This window comes from Siphateles boraxobius, unplaced genomic scaffold, assembly GCF_051911475.1.
Source record: "Siphateles boraxobius isolate OS27281-9 unplaced genomic scaffold, OSU_SipBor_1 84, whole genome shotgun sequence".
In the NCBI taxonomy this organism is placed as follows: domain Eukaryota; kingdom Metazoa; phylum Chordata; class Actinopteri; order Cypriniformes; family Leuciscidae; genus Siphateles; species Siphateles boraxobius.
Genome location: NW_027509213.1, coordinates 432,566 through 459,843, shown reverse-complemented (window position 1 = coordinate 459,843; position 27,278 = coordinate 432,566). Strand labels below are relative to the sequence as shown.

The window sequence follows — 27,278 nt, the reverse complement described above, 5'->3', positions numbered from 1 at the left end:
AAGAAGTCATTTTAAGTATCCAGAAAACAATAGAACTGTGACATAAACTGCACCGATATGGTAAGTCATATTTTTCTGTCGCAGAATATATATATTTAGTTATATTGCTTGTTTTGAGATATTTTTCTCTTTTTCCAGAAGTCTCAGCACATATGGCTATTTTGTGGGATATTCATTGGTTTTCTCTTTGTTCAGCAACTCACGAGTGTTAGATTTGACCTTCTAGCCAGAGCTCGTGCGACCTCACATACTCTTTCCGCTCAAGCCAAAAGTCATGCATGGAAAAAGAATGGTATGTTCATAATAACTTACTCATATTTTGAGTCATAATGGCATTGTATTTACAGTACCAGTCAAAAGTTTGGATACAGTCTCAAATTTATTTCTTATATTCTGCAACTTTAAGAAGACAAAAAAAAAGTTAAAACTTTTGTTTTATAAAGAAATTAATTTGTATGCACAATTTATATTTACGTCAAAATATTTGTAATATGAGAAAGATACAGTAAACTACCGTTCAAAAGTTTGGTGTCGGTAAGAAGTCTCTTCTGCTCAACAAGGGTTGAAAACAGTAAAATCAGTAATAATGTGAAATATTATTATTTAAAATAACTGTTTTCTATTGTAATAAATGTTAACATAATTGATTACTGTGATCAAAGCTGAATTTTCAGCATTACTGTGATTTGCTGCTCAAGAAACATTTATTTATATTTATCAATGTTCAAAACAGTTGTGCTGTCTATAGAATAAAAAAAAAATCAAATTAAAGGGATAGTTCACCCAAAAATGAAAATTCTGTCAGTAATTACTCACCCTCATGTTGTTCAACCCCGTAAGACCTTTGTTCATCTTCGGAACACGAATTATGATATTTTTGATGAAATCTGAGAGCTGGATCACTCCTCCATAGGCTTCTAAGGGATTGAACTTTCCGGCCCCGAAAAATTACTAAAGACATCGTTAAAATAGTCCAAGTGACTACAGTGGCTCAATCTTAAGTTTATCAAGCGACGAGAATACTTTTTGTGCACAAAAATAATGACTTTATTGCAACTATTCATTTCCTTCTCTGTTGGCCTCGAGTCAGTTCACTAGTGTAATAGCGTAGAGCTACGTCACACGCTGGCTCACTATTGGCAGACGCTGGTCATGTGTGTGATTCGTGTGACGTATAACAACAGAAGCTTATGCTATTACACTAGTGAACAGACTCGAGGCCCACAGAGAAGGAAATGAATAGTTGAAATAAAGTCGTTATTTTTGCGCACAAAAAGTATTCTCGTCGCTTGATAAACTTAAGATTGAGTCACTGTAGTCACTTGGACTATTTTAACCATGTCTTTAATAACTTTTCAGGGCTGACAAGTGTCAATCCCTTAGAAGCCTATGGAGGAGTGATCCAGCTCTCAGATTTCATCAAAAAAATCTTAATTCGTGTTCCGAAGATGAATGAAGGTCTTACGGGGTTGGAACAACATGAGGGAGAGTAATTACTGACAGAATTTTCAATTTTGGGTGAACTATCCCTTTAATTCATCCTTGCTGAATCAGAGAAAACCCAAATTTTTGCTTGAATTTTCCAGATGAGCTGTCACAGTCCCTGCATTCCCGTGTGCGTGTGTTGTGTTGGATCATGACGAGGCCTGAGAATCTGCTGAAAAAGCTCCAGCACGTTCGTGCCACCTGGGCTGAACACTGTAACCTGGTGCTGTACATGAGCTCGCAGAGCTCCAGCTTCCCCACCGTGGGACTCAACGTCAGCGAGGGCCGATCTCAGCTGTACTGGAAGACGATCCGTGCCTTTCAGTACATCCATGCCCACCACCTCCAGGACGCCGACTGGTTCCTCAAAGCGGATGACGACACATTTGTGGTGGTTGAAAACCTGAGATACCTACTTTCCCAGCATGACACAGAGGAGCCTGTTTATTTCGGGCACAGGTTCTGGCCGCTTGTTCGTCAGGGTTACATGAGCGGAGGAGCCGGATACGTTCTGAGCCGAGAGGCTCTCAGGAGATTTGTGCAAGGTTTCGGCACGGGACGCTGCAAGCATTTCAGCTCCGTGGAGGACGTGGCCTTGGGGAGCTGCATGGAGACCATCGGAGTGAAGGCCGGGGATTCAAGAGATCCAAACAAACGAGAAACATTTAATCCTTTTACACCGGAAAACCTTCTCATTTCCCCAAAGAGTGGAAAACAGGCCTGGAGCTACAGTTACTACAAAACAAAACGGGTGAGTGCAGCTGGCAGGTTTTCATTGAAAATATTTGTGAGTCATTCTACAGTTAAACCTAAGCTCCGCCCTGCTTGGTTACTGTTGCTAACACCGCATAACACCGGGCTTGATGAAACGGCTCTGGATGGAACGAAAGACAATAGATCAACAGCTTGCCTACTTTTTCCATTGGTTTTGGAAGTATTTTTTCCATGCATTTCTCCCATAGGGATTTAAAAAAAAATCTTTGTTAAAGCGTTATGAGCCATGGACCAAGCCAATCAGCTACGAGGTGAATGATAATAACACTACAAAGTTTGATTCGAAGCAAAACAATTTTTAAAATCGGACTAAAATACAAAGGTACAAAGACTGAGTACTTAACTGTTTTAGTGAGGGAAAAAACTACAGCATAATTAAATTTAAAACGGTGGAGGAATATAAAACTATGCAATTAAATGCAATTTGATTATATATATATATATATATATATATTGCAAAATATATATGTTGAAATATATTATTTTGAGAGTGTAGAGAGATTGACTCGATTACATCATTCGCAGTGTTTCATGGGAGTGGGCGGGGCTAAAGAGATCTTTTGGGCATTTTGCTTGTTTCGACTTGGATTGGTGTCATTTTCTGTACAGCATCATGGGTAATGTAGTTTTTCTTCAAGAATTCGGCTGTTAAACATGATTATTTTATAACTAAGTTGCCGTCTGACGGCTTTAACAGAAGAAAATACAATCAATTAACAACCTTGCAGCTCACAGTAGATCTTGTCTTTAAAGGTTTAAAAGTTATTGTTAAAAATCAATTTCCTGATGGAGAAAATGAATGGAGTTTTTACTTCTGGACCCGAATGTTGCGACAATGTTTGTGTCTGGTGTAAGACATTCGGTAGGAATGAACTAGAGATGTACGTGAACAGGATTATTTTCAGTCAAATTAGCCATTTATCATAAAAAAAAAAAATTATTACTCAGAAATGTGAATAAAACTGCATAGACTGTGAATCAGAATCCTTTCATATTTTTTAATATTTAATGTAAAATTCAGTTTAAACCTACCCGGACACAGAGACAGACTTACAGTAGAAAACATGCTTTGGAAAAAAAATCACACCTTTTTTTCTTGTTAAATATATCCTGTTTCGCTCAGATATACATCAAATAAAAGTCCTTTTTGTTATTTTTTATAAAGCACAAACACGAACACTAATTGAAATTAAAATTATTTTATGTAAATATTTCTTTTTAATATTTTATTTTTACTTATAATTTCAGTTTGTCACAACTACATTTTGCAGTTACAATTACTGTACAACAAATGTTCTATTTCAATTTTTACTGTTTTTTAACTGTAAAAATATCTCTTTTCTCAGCACAATAATAGAGCAATATTTCATGTTCTAAGAAAATGTTCAAATTAAAGTGATTGTAAATAGTAATAAGATCCCCACTATAGTTAAAGGGGCATTCGGCAACTATTTCAACTTAATAAAACCATTTAGAAATCATTTGGATTGTTTAATAACTTGTTCTGGTGAGAATGGTGACTTTCCCCGCTCCCCCCAGTGTTCCCAGGCGGAAAACCAACCTTACAACATGGGGACTAACATCCCAGTAAGTTGGAAATAGAAAGTCTCGTGAGAAGCGAGAACGAGCGAGAAACACCAACTGCTTTACGGCAATTCGACATAAACACACACGCCGCCCTCAATGTGTATGATGTATTACCCACCTCGGTAGACATAGCTCCACACGATAAAGTTGGCCGGCTCCGATAATAACAAATGCACATGAGCAGCGGTTGAAAGGGGGAGGAGGGGACGCAAGTGAGTTTTTTTAACGAAATTGTTGTGAAATATACGCCTCACAGCTGTAGGGGGAGCTCGTTGAGAAAACATGAGACAACAAAGGTGAAAATCAGCGAAGACATAGCTAGAGTTGCCGAATGCCCCTTTAAAATCTGTTTTAAAACAAATATGGAATTCTATAGGACTTGTGTACATTGAAGTATAACTTTTGCATAATGACCCTTTTGTATTGTCCAAGATTAGTCAAAAATGAATGATCTTTCTCTTTTTCCAGGGCCCTGACTGCTGTGCGGATTTTGTGATATCATTTCATTATGTGAAACCTGCAGACATGTACACGCTGGAGTATTTTGCACATCACCTGCGACCATTTGGATACAAGTACAGATTCAACACTAATCCTGAAACAAAACAGCACCAGTCAGCTCATACCACAATACAAAAACAATAGATGAAAATAAAAAAACACAAAGATGTTTAATGTCACCAAATAATGAGAACATTTGATGGAAAAAGATTGTTAAAAAAAGATTACAGATTGTTTTACTTTATGAATATTTGTTCATTGCCCATAAAGAAATAGTTTCTTGTTGGTTTGCTCAAAATAATGTCTAATCGTCACTGCATTAGACTACAACATATCAAATTACTTTTACTTTTTCTGAGTCTTTAATTTTTCATGCCTTATATAGCTTTTGATATTTTGCTATATAATGCAGTCATATTCTGACATTTTAAGTGTGACATATTTGTGGCAAATACATGCATTTATTTAATTGTTCAAGTTCTATTGAGCAGTTTAGTTATTTAAAATGTTCACAGTTAAATATTAAAAGCTAAAATATTTTAAATAATAAATGACCCATAGCTTATTTCATTTTTTTATTTTTAGTATCCCATCCTTGTGCATCAGTGTCAGTGCTCTAATCCTAAGACTTACATTTTCGCACAGGATTTTCTGCAGATCTGTTCACTATCAAATCGGTTTTTGTTGCCATTGCAACCTCCAAACCAGAACTGAGCACATGAATTGGCCTTAGGATCAAAATACCATTTAACAGCATACTCTCGACACGGACCAGGATCCAGAGGCTCCAGGCACCCCTCTTCTGCGAGAGAGAGAAAATTGAAGGATTAAGCTAGTTCTTTTGTTCACAGAATTTAGTTTACAGCTGTATGGGCATTTACCTGCAGTAAAATCGGTCTGTACGAGCAGCGGCGGGTCAGTTGGTCTGCTTGTCGGGTCAGTCCGGTATGTGCCCTGATATGGCCGGTCCAAAGACGTGAGAGGGAAATCTGGGAGGCGGTTCAGGTCATTCCTTTCAAAATATGGTGTTATGGTCCCGATAATGGCCTTGTCGTCTGATTCGGGATCATAGGGGAACACGCCAAACTCTCCAAGTGCATCTGGCTGATTGATATAGTGTAATATTAATATCTCTTGATAACTAGAGTATGTACAGTACTTGCATAATAACAGTAAGCGACAAATATCAAGCCATTATTATAGCTTTAAGATCTTTAAAAAAATCGTATCTCCTTTTTTATCGTCTAATACAGTACTGCAGTTTAGCAAATTATTTTATTTGCAGTTTAACAATAATAACAAATTATTATATAGTCATAAAAATTGCATGGATGATAATAATAATTAGAAAAATATCATAATAAAAATAAATACATTTATAATCAAGAAATGTTAAACTATGTTTTTTTTGTTTTGGTTATGTATTTTCTTTGTTTCATTAAAATTTCTATAAAACTTATCTATAAAAATACATAAGAAATGCAATAAGGAAGTCAAACTGCTAGACATTTATTATGTAATTTCAAGAGCAGAGCAGTTGAAATAAAATAATAAATGTCCTGCAGTGTAACATTTTTGTTAATATTTAATTTCTCATCAAACATTGTGTATTTTTAATATGGTTTTGTTAACTGAAGCATGTGTCAGTCTCTCAATTTATATGAAGTCATAAAAAATTGCTTGTTTAATAATAATGAAAAAAAGTTTATAATGAAAAAAAAATTATAATGAATGTCACACTGCTGGATTTTTTTGTACTTTAAAAAAAATAAATTTTTAGTTTCATTCAGAAATTCTGCAATGCAGTTCTGCAATGAAAGTGCATGCAACACCAGGCAGCTCTTAAAACAAATATGGCGGCTTGGATGTGTCATGAGTTTTTAAATAATGGTCTTGTTGACTGAATTGTGTGTCACTTTACCTTAAAGCTGGAGGTAGAGCTGAATATTGATCCATCAATGTTCTCACAGACCTTATGGAGCAATTTACTTTCCACTTCTAGACCACAGAGATAGAAAACATGAATTTAAGGCATTCAGTTTATATTTATATATGTTTGTGGGTTTTTAAAGGTGAGGTTTATTATTTTTGTTAATGCTAAAATACCTTCTTCTGTCTCAGTTCAATGTCCAAATATAAAGCCCTTCAATGGGATTGTTCAAAATAAAAATTCTGTCAGCATTTACTGTTCCACACAGATATTTGTTTACTAATTTTGACAAGTAAGACAAGAATCAACATATTTTGTTGATCTTGGAACAACATTTCTGTCCAAAAATGTTGTCCCAGCCCATAACACTGATGCAGAAGCACCTAACCCTGGTTATAAGCCTAAACTCGACATAAACTGTAACCTTATCCCTCAAATCTGATTGATTGATTGGAATGTTGTTCCAGGATCAACAAAGATGTTGACCCAGAAACATATTGTACTTGGTGAAATCCCATTCACCCCACATACACCTACCCCTAACCCTATACAATACACTTTATTTTCACTTTTCTAGTATTTTCTTCATTTTTATTTAAAAATAAAGGCTACTCTGAGCTGATATGTGATGGGAAAAGGGAGAAGAATGACTCCGGAAAGAGGAGGATTTGAACTCGGGTCGATCGTGTCAGAAGTTACGCCTTTCTTTTGTAAGAATTTAGAAGTACCGCAACAAAGACAATAGACACTCCATTTTTAATTGTGTGAAATGAATGCATTGGGACATACCAGGAAGTATTCTGAAGTCTTCAATGGAAAACACATGCTCCTCAGTGGGCGGGGATGCTATTGACTTCAGCTCCTCCTTAAAATCATCATAAATCGGGTCACTTTGATTCACCACTCCTATAGCGAACATGGTGATATTGGCTGAATGAGCCTCTTTGACCGCATCCTCCAGCTTCACCGTGTCACGGTGGTCCGTCTGGCCATCTGTAATAACCACCGCTACTTTCTTCACACCAGGGCGAGCAAAGCGGAAGATCTCATTGGCCTTTCTGATGCCACTACCTGTGTAAGTGCCCTCTCCAATGTAGGGCATCCTGCGCACAGCTGCTTTCACTCCATCACGAGTTAAACTGTCTTGTATGCTTGCGACCACCAGGTTAATGTGGCTGTAGAGAACGACCCCTACACGCGTCACCTCCGGACTGACTGACACGCGGTCGATCAAGGTATTCACAAAGTCTTTAATGACTTCAAAGTTATCTGGGCCGACACTCTCAGAGCTGTCAATCACAAACACCAGCTCAAGAGGTTTTACTCTGCATATCCGCCCACAACCTGAGAATCCAGAATAAATCATCCGATATAGTTTTGGTGTAATTCATTACAAAGCATTCAAATTTAGAAAAAGATCTGCTCATTTGAATTACTTACCACAAATAGATCTGATTAGAGTGATTATTTCGTCTCTCTGCAAAACATAAATCTTTTTACTGAGTTAAAACTTAAAATGAAAAAAAATGATAATTTCAGCTTTATAAATAATTAAGAAAATTAAGTTGTAAATAAAACAGTATTATAGTATGTTTTACAAGAAAATAGTCAAAGTTTATTTATATAGCACCATTTATATAGCAACAGCTGACCAATGTGCTTTACACTACATCATAAGACATAAAACAAGACATAAGAAAAGGAGTGATTCAAAAAACACATGGCAACATCATATATGAAAGGCATGTAAATATATATCAGCATCTAATGATCATTAAAAGCCAGAGAGAATAGGTTTTTAGCAAAGACATAAAAATAGGAAGGAACGGTGCGGATCTAATCTGGATAGACGGACTGTTCCAAAGTTTAGGCCCCGCAACAGCAAATGTACGGCCTCCGCTTTGCTGTAATCTGTATCTATAGGAACAACTAAAAGTTTTTGTTGAGAGCTCTTGAGGGATAGTGTAGGACTAATTAGAGAGGTAGGAAGGCGCCAGGTTATTCAAATATTTACTGAAGGTGATGTAATTGAGGATGGTGCATAGGTCTACCATCGAGAGGCCCAAAAAAGATAATCTTGGTTTTATTTTCATTTAGATTTAAAATGTTAGCAGACATCCACTTTTTAATATTGTTTAAGCAATCCAGCAAAAGCCTCAAGTGAATTTTTTCCAGATCGCTTCAGGGGGACATAAATTTGTGTGTCTCCTGCGTAACAATGGAATGATACATCATGTTTCCTATGGATCCCTAAGGGGAAAAAGGGTAGGGTTTGCAGCACTGTCCAACAGAGGTTTGCAGCTGAGGACTCAGATGAGCCAAAACTGAGAGAATTTACGTTCTTTCAAAAAGGAGTTGAACCAGTTTAATACAGTTCCTTTCAACCCCACATCATGTTCAATTCGAGAAATAAGGATATCATGGTCCACCATGTCGAATGCAGAGCTGAGGTCTAGGAGCACTAATATAAACTATAATATATAGTCACCAGCATCAGTTTTCAAATAAATGTTATTGAGAACCTTCAGTAAATTAGACAGTAGTGTGGAGTGCTCTGAAGCCAGACTTCGACCTCTCATAGATAGAATTTAGATGAAGATAGAAAAGAATTTGAAATAAAACCACTTTTTTGAGAACTTTCTAAATGAAAAGTACATTTGAAATGGGCATATAGTTTTCAAGTATGGTGAGATTATGCAACAACAGCATAACACATTGCAGTTTAGAACTGTCTTTCTTTAGGTGCAAAACCATTTTACAGTATATATAATAATTTATGTAAAAAAAAAAAAGTTGAAAATTCTTTCATCTGTGCACATACCGTGAGACCGGGTTCTCCTTTTGTTCCTGAATTACCCTGTGATTGTAAGAAAAAGCAATGTTCAGTGTGTTAAATATAGAGATGTTGATTATAGTGTTGTCAGCTATCATAATGCTCAACGATTAAAAAGTAAGTCTAGCATGAAGAGTTTTTCAACTAATCAAAATTTCCTCAGTTCTTCTCACCTGTGGTCCCGTAAATCCTGATTCTCCCGGGTTTCCTCTGTCCCCTTTGTGTCCTTGTGCTCCAGGTAACCCACGACCCCCCTACAAAGGGAACAGTTACATCATAAAAACATGACATAATGCACCATTTTTAAAATTGCATATAAGCGTAATTTTATAATTTTTGGAGTTTGTGGAAAAGAGCATTTTAAGTTTGACAGAAGAAAAGTTGTGCAGGTTTGGAACAACCTGAGGGTGAGTAAATGATGACATTTTTATTTTGGGGTGAAGGATTCTTTTAATGGTAACTATGAAATCTGAATGCATGAGTGTGATTCTCCTCACCTTCTGTCCCGGCAGACCCTCTCCAGTGAACCCTTTTGGCCCCTGTATACCCTGATATCCAGGCTCACCCTTTACAAAACCGAACGAAGTGCATGTTAATTCAACAGTTTCAGTGTTTCACAACTGTACAGCACACTGTAATGTGTTCAGGATTACTGTATCCTGCTGATATGCCTCAGATTCCTGTTACCTTTGGTCCTTGTATGCCCTCTCCTGGTATACCTGGAGGACCAGCTGGACCAGTCTGACCAATGGAGCCCTGCAGACCACAAAAACACTTCTGATTAAACCTGAAAAGAATCACTTTCTGCTTAAAAAATTAAGCCTATTTTTAGGACCCTTTATGAAGGACCAAAATTCATGATTTTCATCTGAACATAAAACACAACAGACTCATCCAACAGTGTATTGTGACATCCCTGAGTGTTGATTATGTGTATATGTATGTGTCTTAGCCTCAGACGTCACGCCCACGGACCATTGGCTGAATGCCTGGTGCATATGGAACACAAAATGGGTAACACTTTGGGATTTTCAAAGTCATCATCTGATTGGTTGAACTCTCCAGTATTTCCAGGAAACGTGTATGCCACGTTTTTTTAACGGCCCACCTGGAAGCAAAGCCGTCGTAATGCCAAACCCCCTTATAGAAGAAGAATGCTGTCGTTTACAACTGTGACAATGAGCACCTATCAGGATTAGCCAAACGCTGGATTTTCAAAAGTATGTGAAGTTCACAGCACCATTGTTGCTCCAGTAAACTTGCACGACATTCTTGAACGAATTGCATGCTTGTCTATATAACTTTCCATGTTCATGCATCTAAACGTAATGCTGAACAAAGGGAAGTGTGATTGGTTGCTTTACATCTCAGTCAGACATCCTCTTGTCACTGCTATTGAGTCCAGACCTTCTGTCGTCAGTCTGACGGTCTGGCTATGCAAGACTAATATGTATTCTACATATAATATATGTAGTTTAAAATATATTTCCCACCTTTGGGCCCACCTGACCAAGACCTGGTACTCCTTCAGGCCCTGGGCGACCTGGAGGGCCTCGATCGCCCTGTGACCGAAAATATAAATTAATCAAATGCTCTAATAGAATAATATATATTTTTAATGATTCAAATGTTTAAATTTCCTGAAGAAAATGGGAGCGATGCAATCAATCACCTTACCTTTGGTCCAGGTAAACCTGTACCCTCTGGCCCAGTCTCTCCTGTAAGACCTGGAAGACCTTGTAGACCCTATAGATCACATGAGCAACACATACATATAGTCTGTTATAATTCAATTTGGTATGTCAGATTAAATACAAACTTTACTGTAACTATGAGTTACATGAATTTTGTTTTTTATTTACAGGTTCGCCGGGATAGCCTTCTCCCTTCAGCCCTGATGGTCCAATGGGTCCTCGTAACCCTATTTCACCCTAAAGACAGACAAGACTGATGATCTGAATCACAAAAGTACAGTGTAGATTTCCGCTGGGAAGTCACTCCTACCTTCGGTCCTGCAATGCCTATCCCTGTTTCTCCAGCAATTCCTGGTGGACCAACTGGCCCGGGATCTCCCTACAGGAAGATGAACATGGTATGAGATCTCCTGATGTGGATACACATACAGTAGCTCCCAAAAAATGTAAGCCACAATAAAAAATTTTCAGTGATTTTTTTTTTTTAAAGCAAGAATTTAGAATGGAAGTAAATTAACCTTTGTCTCAGTGTTTAGAAATCTGAAACTAACTTTTTTTTTTAAATTTTCATTAATTATTCATTCATTGCAATTGTTTATTATTTAATCAATCTTTCCGGAGTGGAACCATTTTCAAGATGCTTCAATGTTTAATGCCTGACTATGTGTACATCCCTTGTAGGTCACTGTGATTTTGCCAAGGCATGTTCCTGGATCAACATTCTTGTCCAAAAACATAGTCCGACTCCTAACCCTATTCATACCCCTAACCCTATCCATAACATGTCCCTAAAATCAGAGGTGAATAAGAATGATGTAGAAGCCCGTAAGCCTTTTTGTTAGTCTGAACTTGACATTAAATGTAAACCTATCAGTCAAATCTCATTGGATGATTGGAATGTTGATACAGGAACATGTTCTCACATTCACCATCCATTGTGTCTTATACTGTGACCATGATTTTTGCTTTTTATTTTATTTTATTTTATTTTACTGATAAAGCTTGATCTCTTTAACGTACCTTAGCTCCGGGTATGCCTCTTCCTGAAGGCCCAGGAACACCTGGAAGTCCAACATTCCCTGGTTTTCCCTACATTCAGAGAACAGCGGCAGTGGCACAGGGCTTTTCTTGACAAAGTATTTTGTGTTTGTTAAGATGAAGATGTAAAATAAGTTGTTTTCACCTTTCCCCCTATTGGCCCAACTGGTCCCATTGGCCCTGGTTGGCCTCTGGAGCCCCTCTCCCCTCGATCCCCCTGTTGAAGGAAGATACAACCTATTTAATACATTAAATTATATATATATTTTTAATATAATAATTTTAGTAGGTATGACACCTTCTCTCCTGGTTGGCCTCTTCCAGGAGGTCCGTCTTGTCCTTTGGGTCCTGGTAGGCCTAAATCACCCTGAAATCAACAAGATATTATATGGTATATTACAAGATTTGCCCACTGAATATTTTGGATGTAAAGTTATCCACCACTAACATGCTATTAAGGGCACCTTTGGTCCCATGGTTCCATCTTCTCCTGGTACACCTGGTTCACCTGGTAAACCTTGGAATCCAAGTTCACCCTACGACATCAACCCAAACACAACTCTGATTTCATTATTTGATACTTTATTCTGTTCTTTTAGGTTCATGTCATAACAGTTTAGTTGAAACGACAACCTACTTTGGGTCCTGGTTCTCCGATTCCTCTTTCTCCAGTGGCTCCAGGATCTCCAGGAAATCCCTGTTCTCCCTGAGAGCAAACAAAACAAAATTATATGTCCTTCAAAAGTTTGGAACAATTACGTTTTTTCCCCCCAAAAGAAGCCTCTTGTTCACCATGGTTGAATTTATTTGAAATACAGTAAAAACAGTAATACTGTGAAATATTATTCTATTTTCAAATAGCTGTTTTCTATACGAATATATTTTAAAATATAATGTATTCCTGTGATCAAAGCTGAATTTTCAGCATCATTACTCCAGTCTTCAGTGTCACATAATCCTTCAGAATCATTCTAATATGCTGATTTGATGCTCAAGAAACGTTTCTATTATTATCAATTTTGAAAACAGCTGCGCTGCTACATATTTTTGTAGAAATCATGATTTTTTTTCAGGATTCTTTGAAGTAAAAAAGAACAGAATTTATTTTAAATAGATTTTTTTGTAACAATATAAATGTCTTTAATCTCACTTTTGATCATTTTAATGTATCGTTGCTGAAATTTTTTTATCAATTTCTTTAAAAAAAAAAAAAAAAATTCTTATAGAGGTGCAGTCTTACCTTTGTACCTATGAGTCCAGTCCCAGGATTCCCTCTTTGACCAGGAGGACCAGCTGGTCCCTGATTCCCCTTTCGATATTAAGATGGAGGCGACAGTTGAATGTTTCCAATGGTTTCGAAACATAATAGCACACTTTTCAACATGCATGATTTGAGGAATCATATTGCATATAAATATAGAACAAACAGTGTTTATTACTTAGGATTAGGGATTTGTATAAATCACTAACACTAAAAGCATTGAGAACTTGCCTATAGCACCACTAGTACAGAAATATTGGTATAAATAAAAAAGCTAAACCAGAAAAATAACATAACAAAATACTTTCTCTCCTTGAATTCCCCTGCCAGGCATTCCTAATGGTCCAGGTGATCCAGGAGGTCCCGCGTTGCCCTAAGAGGATGCATATAAGGGCTACATTTTAAGCAAAATGGCTATTTATATGGCCAACGAAAATCTCACACAACTGCACCGTACCTTTTCACCTCTGACTCCATAACCTGGGGGCCCACGTCCACCAGTAGGGCCGACATACCCACGGTCACCCTAGAACACAAACACAAAACAGATTAAAAAAGTGATATTTCAATATCTTTATTCACATGACCATTAAATGGAATGAATAACATAGAGGTATATGTTATCAATGTGCAATCTTAAAAATAAATGTTCTTTATTGGAGTCTAAGGTTCCATGAAGAACCTTTAACATCCATGGAATCTTCCTTTTATCCAAAGGTTCTTTATAGTGAATAAAAGTTCTTTAAAATGTTCTTCACACTTTAAAATGTTCTTCAAGAAAAATGGTTCTTTTAAGAACTGTTTACTGAATTGTTCTGTGAGGAACCCAAAATGGTTCTTCAATGGAAACCCCCTCATAGGAAACTTTACTTTTAAGAGTGTATATTTTATTGACCTTACTATGGTTATTCACTTTCACTATCGAAAAGATGCAGGACAAGACATCCTGCTAAACATCTTCATTTGTTTTTCACAGAAGAACGAACGACTTACGGATTTGGAACAATTTGAGTGTGAGTACGTTTCATACGTTTTCTTTTAGAAAAGGTCAGAGAGCCTATATATCGAAAAGGGAAAGACCGAAAAAAGAAGCAGGAACAGAAACTGTCTCTGCTCACCTTTGGGCCAGGAAGTCCCTCGCCTGGAGCTCCTGGGTTCCCCTGTGATCCTGGTAAACCTGGAGGACCCTTCATTGATGCATGTATCATTACTTCATTATAATCTATAGATGCATGTTTAAAAGTCATACAAGAGGCGGTTTATACTTACAGATAGACCTGGCTGACCAATGCCAACCTGACCTAGAGGACCTGGTCTTCCTGGGTTTCCTTTGTCACCCTAAATCAATCACACCTCAAATAAAATACACTGCATGTAGGCACTTTATTGTGATGGACATGAACATACTAAAACCTCTGGGACTAGAAAGTACATCATTGTGAATACAGTGAAAACAGTAATATTGTGAAATATTATTACAATTTTAAAAAACTGTTTTCAATTTTAATATATTTTAAGATTTAATTTATTCAATGCAATGCTAAATTTTAGCATCATTACTCCAGTTTTCAGAGTCACATGATCCTTAAGAAATCATTCTAATATGATGATTTGCTACTCAAGAAACATTTCTGATTATTATCAATGATGAAAACAGTTGTGCTGCTTCATATTTTGTGGAAACTGTGATGCATTTATTTTCAGGATTCTTTAAAGAATAGAATGTTCAAAAGAACAGCATTTACGTGAAATAGAAATAATTTGTAACATTATAAATGTCTTTACTTTTCATTTTGATCAATTTAATGCATCTTACTCACTCTAAACTTTTGAAGGGTAGTATATGTTTCCACTTCTTTAAACATTTTGTTTTTTGTCTAATATGAACTGAAAGAAGTCTTGTTGAGAACAACTAGCTGAAAAGTTTACCTTTGGTCCAGGGAATCCCACTCCAATATCTCCCGGCGGGCCAGACGCACCAACCAGCCCTCGGTCCCCCTAGGGACAACCACAAGGTCAGTTATTTATTTAGATGTCATCTTCTTATAAATTTAAAGCTGATACCGTATATTTGTTGCAAAATGCCATAAACCTCAATCATCTTGAAGATACATGTCACATTGCAACTTCTGGCTTAATATTCAAAACATCCTAGCATGAGGTATGGTGAAAGGGTTCAGTATACACTCTGATCACCCAACGTACAGTATTCTCTCGTGTATGTTCGGAATGACATTTACAGAGCATAAAGGCACCCCTTGTGTCTAACAGTTTAAGAGTTTTTGCATTAGAATGTGCTATTATATATTTGTCAGATTTTCAAAGCACTCTTTGTTAAAAATTACAGATCAAACTTGAGAGGCAAAATCTGCATTTAAACATGGAAAGATCACCAAAATGTGAATTCGTTATACCCCTCTTTTTTTTTATTACTATCTCTATTCAAGGCACAAATATCAGTAACAGTCATTTCTCTGGCAAAGAAACGAAAGATATGATCATACTTTGGGTCCTGCTTGACCCTCGTGCCCCTGGTCCCCTGGAGGCCCTATCAGACCCTGGTAAAATAATGAAGAAATATGTTAAAATTGGTCTTGCACTCTCATGCATACATTTTTTAATCATTTAATTATTGTAACAATTAATCAGCCATATGCCTATAATAAAACAGAGGTTGATATGGCAATCTGTTGATGCCTGTTAAACTGTGCAAATGTTGGTTCTGAAGGACCTGACCCAGTCAATCTGAGCTATTCAGTCTCTTCACTAATCCCACAGTACAAAGTCGTCCTCGGAAAAAGAATAATATCCTGCAAGCCTGGATTCACTCCTTTACATGTGTAGATTAGCATAGGATTGCGAGCGATCTGCCGATCACATTCCATAAGTGCAGAGCGAGGAAACAGCCACGGCCTGCCATGATCACTGCGTTTATGTGATGAGACAACATGTGATAAGACTAATGCATTTAGTTTTATATCAATTTATTCGTCTTTCTATCTATATTCACTTTCCAACTTTTAGAACAACAACTGCAAATCGCAGTGTCTGAATGAAAAAATCAGCCTTTTAAAAAGAGCTTACTACCGGTTGTCTTTAGTCACATGACTTTTGATCTTCTCACAAGATTATTTTTGTCTGAAATCACCCTTACACAGTTCAATCCTAAAAATTGTGCTATTATACACTCTTCTTTTACATTTAAAAAAAATGTTCTGCATCTTTGACAATTAGTATTTTATGTAAAAAGTTAAAAAAATGCTTTTGCCAGATAATGTTTTTAATTGGTGGCATCAAAAAGAGCATTATACTACTGCAGTAGAAATGTTGTTTATTTATTTTTTGTTTATAGTTGATTGTATGTATGGATGAAATACACAATTATCATTTGTTTAACGTGTTCAGAAAAATACAGGCTAAGATGAATAAGAGTGCCTGACTATTAATAATGTGTTTCATAAATACATTTTTTTATTTTATTTTAAAAATTCTTTTTTTCCAAACATAAATTGGAGCTTTAAGTGTGTTCTACTGTTAAATATAATGCATGCCATAAAGGAATCTTTACTTAAGGGTCTCACAGAATTAAATTAAATGATCAGTTATAAAATAATGATCATTATCAAATGATAAAAATACAAATACAGTTCATGTTATGCATCATGAATTCAGCTGAAACCTGAAATGTGGCATATAATATGTCATATGTAAAGAGATGTTTGTACTGTGCCTGCTCTCCTCTGGGGCCCCTCGGTCCTGGAGGCCCTTCAGTGCCCTGTGAAATGACACATAAAACTTTGATCAATTATATGTGGCATATTTTAGAGCAATAATAATTCATAGAACAATAGAGAAGACTTACCTTATGTCCCTTTTGCCCTGGTGGTCCACAGTTACCTTGATCTCCCTAAAACATGACTCAAGACTTCAGTTATTGTATTGTGGAAGAGAATGTGTGAGAACAGTGAAAGTAGTATTAATGAAGCTGAGGGGTTACTCTGTCTAGTGAATCCACAAGTACACTCGTTGAAAACTACAACAGGAAGTTTTCACAGCGATGCCATAGAAGATGGTAGTTTTTGCTTCCCCAAATAACGTTTCAGTGAACAGTTCTTAAAATAAACACTTTTTTCTCAGTGAAAGGAACATCTTAATAATCTAAAGAACATTTTTTTCCACTATAAATAACCTTTTTTGCAAGGAAAAGGGTTCCATGGATGTTAAATGTTCTTCATGGAACCATCAAAGCCAATAAAGAAACTTTATTTTTAAAGGAACACTCCACCGTTTTTTGAAATAGGGCTTATTCACCGTCTTTCCTACAATTAGATAGGTGGGCAAACACATTTTTGTCTCAGTGCATGCATTGTCTTAGTTTGGCAGCGTCACCACTAGCTTAGCTTAGCATAATGAATGGAATCCTTTGTCGCCAGATAGCATGTCGTGAGTAAAAGTAATAAAAAAAAACTAAAAAAAACGAATTACTTCTTGTGCCCTGCGTATTCACAACGAGTACAATAGCAAGTCAGATTAAGACTAGGCGATCTCCTAGGAAGATATTGACTTGGGACTACAGTATATTGGGGTGAAGCACAGGCAAAGCACTGCAACTTGGGCGAAGAGATATCAAGCAACACCTGAAATCCGTCAACATACTGACGTGACCTGCACCGAGTATCTTCGCTTTTGGATTGTGTTGAGTTTGAGAAGTTACAGCTACAGTTACAGCAAACATGGTAATTGCCTGCAAAAGTTTGTGAAAACAAGCAAAGGACATACACTCACACCACCAGTTCGTGTTGGCTCTCATCCTCACGTCCTCAGGCTGTTGAGTGATCGCAATCTCCTCCTCCTGTCGTTCTATATCCAAAGGATGCAAGCTGCAAACTCTTCTGAAAACTCTGGTTCATAGAGGTATGGTTCTGGATCTTGACTGTCTGAGAAGTCACCCTCTTCGTCTCTCACAAAATCTGCCATGTTCATCGTCATTCACTATGTCTACTGTAGGAAAAATAGCCAGCTACTATTCACGCCGGTATGTTGATGGAAGTTGTGGGATTTCAGGTGTTGCGTTATATCTCTGCACCCAAGTTGCAGTGCTATGCCTGTGCTTCCCCCCAATATAGTCCCTAGTCAATATCTGCTTAGGAAATCGCCTAGTCCTAATCTGACTTGCTATTTGTACTTGTTGTGAATATGCAGGGCACAAGAAGTAATTCGTTTTTTTACATTTATTTTTTATCACTTTTACTCACGACATGCTATCTGGCAACAAAGGATTCCATTCGTTATGCTAAGCTAAGCTAGTGGCGGCGCTGCCAAACTAAAACAATGCATGCACTGAGACAAAAATGCGTTTGCCCACCTATCTAAATGTAGGAAAGATGTGAATAAGCCCTATTTCAAAAAACGGTGGAGTGTTTCTTTAAGAGTGCTTTCTAATTTGCATGCTAATGATTTTGCAATCTTAGTAGATAGTATTGTGGCCGGTTAGGACAATGCATGGAAATATTAACATATTAATTGCAACAACCCAAATACATATGCAAAAGATAAAACACAGATATTTTACCTTATCACCTTTGAACCCAGGTCTTCCCTGTGGATGAGAAACCAGGAACAAGAACCGTGTTGGTCAGAGAGTCAGTAGTGAGACAAAATGTACAAACTGACCATATGAAGATGTGATGTACCTCTGGACCATTGATTCCTGGAAGACCAGATGCTCCTGTTTCCCCCTGTAAAATCAGTCAGACTAGTGCATCAACAGCAAACTACAGATCTAATCATCATAATTCCTTTAAACACATGTGGTGATTATTTTTACTCTCACCCTTGAGCCTTTTGGACCAGGCTGTCCTTCATAACCTTGGTCTCCTTTTTTACCCTAAACAAAATAGTGTTTTCTTCATGAATGCCACAAGTGAAGGAAAATGGCCTCAATTCCATTCCAGCAATACTCACAGAAGCTCCTGGAAGACCTCGTTCACCTTTCTCACACAAACACACCGGTGGTCGTGGGCACTGGCAAGAGAAATACAACCAACAGGTATTTTGCAATCAGCATTGTTCAAGTCAAGCTATTTTTGGTGTGTTATGCTTTGTTTAAAGGGATAATACACCCAAAAATGAAAATTTCATCATCACTTACTCCCTCTCAAGTTGTTCCAAACCTGTATGACTTTCTTTCTTCCGTTGAAGACAAAAGATGATATTTTAAAGAATGTTGGTAACCAGAAAGTTGATGGTAGCCATTGACTTCCACAGTATTTTTTTTTTCTCATACAGGTTTGGAACAACTTGAGGGTGAGTAAGTGATGACAACATTTTCATTTTTGGGTGAATTATCCCTTTAGTCATGTCAGGTCAAATGTATTTGTATAGCACTTTTCACAGTTCACATTGTTGCATATCATGATGTTATGTTTATAATACCTTAATATTTTCATGACATATTTTCAGATTAGAGCTGGACAATAATATAGTTCACATTTTGCAACGACAAGCAATTAAGCAGTTGTGATTTTTAGCTTGATTGCTTGTACTGTATGTGAATAAAGTTGGAAACACTTATACAGGGGTTGGACAATGAAACTGAAACACTGATCAATATAGTGTTGGAGGTTTCACGCCTGTATCTCCACTGATTTACATTCATCAGTAAGAGCCGAGTGTGAAGGTTGAATTAGCAGAGAAATAGCACAGCTGTACATAAAATATTGCAATCCACACAATATAATGCGAGACATGTCAGAGTTATATATCATATCAAAAAGGACAAATTGTTGGTGTGTGTCTCTGGCTCCTCTGTGATCAGGACAGCAAGTATTTGTGTATCGAGAGGTGTAATATCCAGGGTAATGTCGGCATTAAACCACAGAGGACGAACCACATCCTACAGGAGTGACTGTCGACGCAAGAGGAAGCTTCTGATGTCCAGGTACTAACCCGGATCGTATAAAACAAAAACATAAAACCACATCTGCCCAACTGTGGACGATGTGAAACACGCTTCGTTCTCTGACGAATCCACCTTCATTATCTTTCCCACATCTGTGTGTGTGTTACGGTGTGGGGAAACCCTAAAGAGACTGAACAGCCGGACTGTTGCTGTCCAGAGTGAAGCACGGGTGGATCAGTGATGCTTTGAGCTGCAATATCATGACAATCCTGACTGTGTTTGATGGACACGTCACTGCCAACGACTACAGAACCATTCTGGAGGATCATGAACACCTGATGTTCAAACCGTGTATCAGCATGATAATGCACCAATACACACAGCAAGACCTGTGACAGAATGGTTTGATGAAGATGAAAGTGAAGTTGAACATCTCCCATGGTCTGCACAGTCACCAGATCTGAATATTATTGAGGTATTTTGGAGGAGCGAGTCAGAACATTTTTTTTTCTCCACTAGCATCATATATAGTGACCTGGACACTGTTCTGGAAGAGGAATGGCTCAAAATCCCTCTGGTCACTGTGAAGGACCTTGAAGAACTTGTATCTGTCATTCCCAATACAAACTGATGCTGTATTGTCCACAAAAGGAGGCCCTACACCATCCTAATAAATTATTGTGATCTAAAACCAGGTGTTTCAGTTGCATTGTCCAACCTCTGTATATCCAACTTTATATAAAGAGCTGATCAATAATATATTTACATTTTGAGACTAGATAATCAGGCAGTTGAGATTTGCTATATTTTCGCTTTGATCGAGTGCTGTGAGTTTACTGCATGTATGCCGATAAAACTGGATATAATATATAGCCATATATATAGAGCTGTATGATTATACATTTTACATTTTTGCGTCAATATAAACAATCACGCAGCTGAGATTTGATATTGATTTTCACAAGTGTATCTGGGTAAAGTTGGACATTGTAGTTGTATATTCCATTATTAGTTATTCATTTAATCCATTTGAGTTATTAATTCAATATGAGGGGATATTGAGAATTATGAAACCTGTGTGGTTTTGTAGCTTAATGCCACTTGGTTTTTGTAGGCTATTTTCCTCTAATGCAATGACATTCTGACTTTTATGACTAAAGTGTCTGAATACTTTGAGGGCATCTATTCTTAGTTCAGTACTTACTTCATTCTTTGCAATTATTTCCTGGAAAAAAAAATGAAAAGAGAAATAAGAATTAGAACACAAATCTATAACAGTACCAAAACAAGTCAAATTTATCGCAAAATTCCGTGCATAGGAAGCATTATTATGCATTTCTAAGAGACCCGTATTGTGTGATCACAGACAGTGCTTGACATTTCACGAGCGGCAGACCCTTCCTTCTGTGTTAATTGGGAAAATCCCTCACACACAGATTTGATTCACCCACTGATGTATGAACCATGCTTCAGCACAGAAGACCAAACACTAGTTACTGTATTTGGATCTCAAACCCTCACGAATATAAACTTTTAGAGCATCCATTTTCTGACCCAAAATAACCGCAACATTTCCAAATGTTGTGCAGAAACAGAAAAGCGTGAGTGTGCATGTTTCAATGTGTTTGCCAAGATGTTTTGAGTGGTTATTAACATGTTGCACTACACATATGCATTAGAATAATTAGTTGGTAATCTGCTATGTGATTTCTTATTAACCCAAATCCCAGGTGTGTGTTTATCAGCATTTTACATAATCTTCAAACATGGCTATTCATAATTTAGAGTTAGAATTATCCGAAACTGTTCTGTTTAAGATGTTTTTTAATTCACGTGCATGGTTTTAAATGACCTGCAATGCAGTGCCTGCAACCCAAAACTGGTGTGACTGAGTGACCATGAGCAAAGATGGCACCTTGCAGATCACATACTAGTTAGCATTAGCTGGTAGTCTACTAGTTAGCAAACTCGGTTAGAAAAGTTAGCAAATTCATTGCAAAATAATTTTCACTGTCACAGCAACATCGAAAAAAATGCACCCAAATGCATTTTTATTTTTTTAATGTGTTATTATTTACTTTAATGTGTTATTATTTTTTTCATTTCATTCAACTTTCTTTTTCTTTTCTGTTAATAAATTTGATCTCCATAGGTCTAAATCTTAATAATTGATCAAAGTAAAACTGAAATAGAAAAAATATATTACAAATAGAAATATATGGTAATTACGATAGTTCCGGTACTTCATTCTGATTGGTTGTGCCATTACTCTACAAACATACACCTGTGATCTCATTAAAATAAATATGTTTATGGACTAACCATTTTATAAAAGCAATAAGCCCCATGAAGCCTGGGTTTACAGTGAATTTAGAACAGCTAAAGGACGTTGCATGATTATATATAGGCTAATACATTAAGTTTTAATTATATATATATATATAAAATTATAATGTGAATATATAGTTTTAATAATATATATATATTTATATTTAAAAAAATCTTTAATAATAAATAATTATACATTATAATCATATTTTCACACTTCATTCTGTTGCACAATGTAATTTTTGTTTTTTCACTGAAGCCCATGGAATCATGATTTAATTTGATTCAAAATGCTAAGAAGTGATGTATCTCAATAGTAACTGAAGTGGCGTAGGTATAAAATATTTGAAAAGTTATGGGAAAATGTATTGAAAAGTATTCAAAGAAGTGCTGATACCTGCAGTTTCTCAATTCACTATTGATCGTTTTGGTTTATTGTATCATTTAATTGTGCTATTTGTATGCATCTTTCTCTCCCATTTTTTAATCAATCATTTATTTGCATATTTATGATTATGATGATGTCTGATCTTGCTAAAGCTAAAAGGCTGACAGATGAAGTGAACATCTCACGAGCTGCTGCAGGAGCCGTTCTTCCAGTTTGGGGTCAGTGAGGCTGTGGGAGTATTGCTGGGCTGGACTGCTCGCCACCACCCGCAGCTTGGCACTGTTCACGCTGTCCTTCGCCAGGTTTGACAAGCCTATTGTGAAGATTTTAATGTTGTGGCCTTTGGCCTCGGCGACCGCCATCATGATGTCAGGATTCCTCGGATGGTCGATGCCGTCGGTCATGAGCAGGGCCACCCGAACACTCTGCTCCTTGGTCTCGCTGGTGAAGAGCTGGGTGGCGTTGGATATGGCATATGTCGAATACGTTCCCTGACCGATGTAGATGGCGTCTGCCAATCTTCTCAGGAAGACGTCAAAGTCCTGCCAGTCTGTGAAGCGTTGGTCGATATGCACTGAACTGCTGTAGTAGAGGAGCGCCAAACGAGTCTTCAGATGCCAGTCAGAAACCTGCATCTGCGCCACACGCCTGCTAAAGGAGCGCACGAATGCTTTCTCTCGGTCAAACAGAAAGCTCTTCGCACTCTCTGAGCTGTCCAGGATGAATGCGATCTCGAGTGGACATACTAGCTCTGAAACGAGAGAGGAAACTAGCCATAAACTCTTTAAGCACAAATACAAAAATAAAAGTTCTTATGGTTCCTTGAAGATCCTTTAACATCCATGGAGCTTTTCCATTACTCAAAAGGCTCTTTAGATTATTAAAATGTAGTTCATGCTGACAAAAAAAGAAAAATAATTATTCACTGTAAGGTTCGTTGGGAGATTGGTTCTTCAATGGCATCATCACTTTTTAACCCAATAAAGCCTGACATACGAAATAATACATATATATATATAGGCTATATACATATGGAACAGTTTATTTAACCTTTTTAGACAAAATCTAATTAAAACGTTTGCATATGTGTTTTGTTAAGTATACATAAGGCTTTTAATGCTCATATAGAATGAAATTATTGAGCTCATTCTCCAGGAGGAAAAAAACATCTAAATTTTGGTCAGAAATTGAGCAAAAATTTGCAATTTGGTGCAGATGCTGATATTTGTATGGGGAGAAAAAGTAACATCTAATATGATAGCTTGTAGTGTAAATCAATGAGATTTTTAACAGTATAACAGACTATTACATAAAATGTATACTAAGATGATATTTCGATGCTTATTTTTATGATCACAGCTTGTTTTTATTGTGGGGGGCAAAACATACTGCAATGCAATACAATGATGATTGAGAGATGAACAACGTTCTTCAAAGGCCTGATGGATCATATTTGATACTAAACACGATTTTTCAAAAAGGTTTACTCAGGGTAAACCTAAGTTGCTTCAGTCCAGCAAGTGTTTATCTTGAAATATTACCAACTATATAAGTTATTCTTACGTTTACTTTTTTAAAAATTATTTAAAGATTCCTGAACAAGAAGCAATTGAACCACAAACTAAAGGTGGACTTTTTTCAATCATACTAAAAGCTACTTTGGAAACTACCAATCAGACGACAGAAGGCATGTTTCAGCAAAGTTTTGATCATGTTGATCATCTAGAGAACTTAGAAATTTGTGAATCAAAATATGATACATTGGGCTTTATAGAGGTAAGAGTAATGGGATCCAAAAGCATTAGACCAGTAGCAAAAATAATTTATTTGGCCTTTGTTTGTAATTAGATCAAATTACTCTAAAAAATGATGGGTTGTTTTAACCAAACTTTGGGTCAAATATGGACAAACTCAAACATTAGATTAAAAATGTAATTTAAAATTGTAACCCAATTGCTGGGTTTGTCTCCATTTAATCTCATTGTTGTCTTGGATAAACAATTGAGATAGTAAAGATATCTAGCTTTCACTTTTGTACAAAGACTTATAGTCAACAGAATAAATGATGCACTGGCACTGAAGAAAACGCTAATGCATTTACCATTGTCCTGTTTTGTGGTGAGGTTGTTCAGTGTTTCTCCAGACTGTCTTCTGCTCTGGCATCTGGCCGCAGGTACAAGCAGCCAAAGCAACAAGCTCAGAAAAAACACTTTGGCCATGCTTTCATTCATGCCTAACCTATAGACAGTCGAATAAAAAAATCGTTCAGACCTTCTGTGCATCTTAAAAATCTGTTTATGGTGCATCATTATTGCATGCATTATATAAAGTCCAACACAAGTGGCTAATAAATGCACAAAGAGGTATTGTCCCTTTCTTGTTGTTTGAATACACACTTTTTAGATGTTCAAACACAGCAGAAGAACACGGTCCTCAGATATTTCTGAACAAACATAATAATGTCAAATAAATCAAGTGTAACGATTCAGAAAGACCAATTTAACCCACAAATACATCATGCAACAATGTTAAATGTGTATTTTTAACATTAATGATCAATTCTATGTTTAGTTGTGTTATTATTTAATGCAAAAATGTTGTTTTAAGCAGGAACATATATTAAAACAATAATATGAAAAAGGATAAAGCACTTACCTTGGCTGCTATGCAAATATAGGGAGTATCCACATGCTCATGTCTTCTGTATGAACTTTCTGTTCTGACTGAGTCACTTCAGTTCTGCGCTGAACATCAGCCCAACATCCCAGACCCAACAATCTGATGCCTGACTGAATACACACACACGCGCGCACACGCACGCGCACGCACACAGGCACGCACACTCTCGGAAGGACAGGACATCCATCTAATACGTGTAATGTTGTCTTTTTATCCTGCTGTAACCTCTAGATCCTAAAACATTCCCATAATCTGCTGCAGTCAAATATTGCCCTTTACTTAGATCAAAGAAGTAAGGGTCCTCGGCTGTGCCTCTAACCAGTTCAATCTTGGATTCGAATGTGCACAATATTAATATTTCATTACATGTAAAAGCATGAGACATTGATAGGGAAAATGTTTGTTTAAAAAGTTTTACGAATCACCACAACATAATTTCGTTTTATTTTAAAAAAAGATTCAGATTTTTTTTTTCAAGGAAAAAATTTCAAAGGAATAAAAAACTATGGGCTGTCATTATAGTAGGCTACAAGTATAAGGTAAAACTTTGGACATATCCTAGTCCTTTATTAACATAAGATTGCAGAGGCACATATTCAAAACATCTATTTCCTTTTCACACCTAGGCTATTTTATGCAGCACACACATAAAAGCTTTATTTGGTAAGTTTTTCTTTTCGCAGCCCTTTTGACAACCTAAACATGTTGCGTCCACACACACACAAACACACACTTCTAACAATCACCCTTAAGTTCACAGGTCAAGCTCAAATTATGCTTTAAGTGGTTCTGCAAATTCAAGACATCCTCATTTGAGCAGTCTATTTTATTCTCAACCATAAAACCGTTTACAATGTGTATTATTTTCCTGTTTAATCGTTCGAGTCGTCTGATCATTTGTATTAACTGCTGTGCACGATGAATCATCCAGTCCATTCCGAGGGAGTTGAGCCGTCGATCCTCGCCAGCGCCTTTCTCTCCTTCTTCTCCTCTTGCGAGCTGTCTTTGCGGTGTCCCTCCGGAGGTGTTCAACTATAAAATCGTCCATACAACTCTCAACCTTGTCTGTTACATTATCATTTCTTATTTCTTATATCCGTTTTACACTCAGAGCATGCATTGCATATAGCCTAGTCTTTAATATTCCATTTCTGGGGGTTTATCAGAAGAAGAAGATTTACTGTATCAGAAGAATTCATAATCATTTGTTCTCCATTTCCAATTTTTATTACAAGTAACCATCTAATATTTTTATTTTATATTTAATTGTTATTTATATTTTATTAAATACATTTATAGCATATATGTTGTTATGGTATAAAATAGACTTTATTAGATTTTTGTGATTTAATGGTGTTGAACAGGAATTCATCTCTCTACTATTTTCTGCTGTTTAGCTCTGTTTTGGAGATGAATGCTGAGAGATTGTTTGGAGGATAATAACATTTTCCCCAAATACAATTCACAAAAACTACACCTCCGTGAAATCTGGAAAACATACAGGAACCTCCTGAGATCTGACTGAAGGATTTTACGACTTTAAAAGGGATAGGCCTAGTCCACCCTCATTTTTCCACGTTATTAGGCTATTCATCCTCATGTTGTTCTTAAAAATAAATAAATAAATGGGTTGAGGGACCTCTTCTCTTGTGGTGTGCATGAATAACATATCTCTACAACTACAGAATAAACATTTTAGGAACAAGGAGTTTGGGACAAGAGACGACGTGTCTCTTTTCCCCCTGAAATGCTTAAGATTTTTATGAAATTAACATTATTACAGTTTTTCTGAATTGCTAAAACCCCGTTCTCTGAACCAAATTCTCAATAGCCTAAACCAATTTGTCGAATAAATCACCCTTTCTGTAAAACATTAAAC

At 36.7% G+C, this 27,278-nt stretch overlaps 2 protein-coding genes across 2 annotated transcripts; one reads left to right on the top strand and one right to left on the bottom strand.

Annotated features, from left to right (window-relative positions):
* Nucleotides 1–200: 200 nt before the first annotated feature.
* Nucleotides 201–4,511, top strand: c1galt1b (core 1 synthase, glycoprotein-N-acetylgalactosamine 3-beta-galactosyltransferase 1b). Its single transcript, XM_077221490.1, has 3 exons — nucleotides 201–292; nucleotides 1,587–2,236; nucleotides 4,315–4,511. The coding sequence occupies exons 2-3, from the start codon at nucleotides 1,637–1,639 to the stop codon at nucleotides 4,489–4,491; spliced, it is 777 nt and encodes a 258-aa protein (XP_077077605.1). The 5' UTR covers nucleotides 201–292; nucleotides 1,587–1,636; the 3' UTR covers nucleotides 4,492–4,511.
* col28a1b (collagen, type XXVIII, alpha 1b) lies at nucleotides 4,499–25,535 on the bottom strand. The gene is made up of 35 exons (XM_077221483.1): nucleotides 25,376–25,535; nucleotides 24,822–24,958; nucleotides 22,906–23,471; nucleotides 21,209–21,229; nucleotides 19,068–19,127; nucleotides 18,937–18,990; nucleotides 18,797–18,841; nucleotides 18,676–18,702; nucleotides 16,966–17,010; nucleotides 16,834–16,878; nucleotides 15,608–15,661; nucleotides 15,033–15,101; nucleotides 14,373–14,441; nucleotides 14,222–14,290; nucleotides 13,561–13,629; nucleotides 13,408–13,476; nucleotides 13,083–13,151; nucleotides 12,480–12,548; nucleotides 12,307–12,378; nucleotides 12,141–12,209; nucleotides 11,988–12,059; nucleotides 11,825–11,893; nucleotides 11,115–11,183; nucleotides 10,973–11,041; nucleotides 10,788–10,856; nucleotides 10,604–10,672; nucleotides 9,798–9,866; nucleotides 9,608–9,676; nucleotides 9,284–9,364; nucleotides 9,099–9,134; nucleotides 7,718–7,754; nucleotides 7,067–7,621; nucleotides 6,269–6,345; nucleotides 5,229–5,451; nucleotides 4,499–5,149 (listed from the first exon to the last, which is right to left on the bottom strand). Exons 2-35 carry the CDS (start codon nucleotides 24,949–24,951, stop codon nucleotides 4,977–4,979), a joined length of 3,408 nt encoding a protein of 1,135 aa, XP_077077598.1. The 5' UTR covers nucleotides 24,952–24,958; nucleotides 25,376–25,535; the 3' UTR covers nucleotides 4,499–4,976.
* Between the last annotated feature and the right edge of the window lie 1,743 nt (nucleotides 25,536–27,278).

Bases quoted from the DNA above. Each gene is read 5' to 3' on its own strand.
- c1galt1b (XM_077221490.1), top strand. From the start codon at position 1,637: ATGACGAGGCCTGAGAATCTGCTGAAAAAGCTCCAGCACGTTCGTGCC. The intron at 2,237-4,314 runs GTGAGTGCAGCT...CTCTTTTTCCAG, and splicing joins GTTACTACAAAACAAAACGG to GGCCCTGACTGCTGTGCGGA.
- col28a1b (XM_077221483.1), bottom strand. From the start codon at position 24,951: ATGAATGAAAGCATGGCCAAAGTGTTTTTTCTGAGCTTGTTGCTTTGG. The intron at 18,703-18,796 runs GTACATCACATC...TCTCATCCACAG, and splicing joins CAGGAATCAATGGTCCAGAG to GGAAGACCTGGGTTCAAAGG. The intron at 7,622-7,717 runs GTAAGTAATTCA...CTGGATTCTCAG, and splicing joins TCTAATCAGATCTATTTGTG to GTTGTGGGCGGATATGCAGA.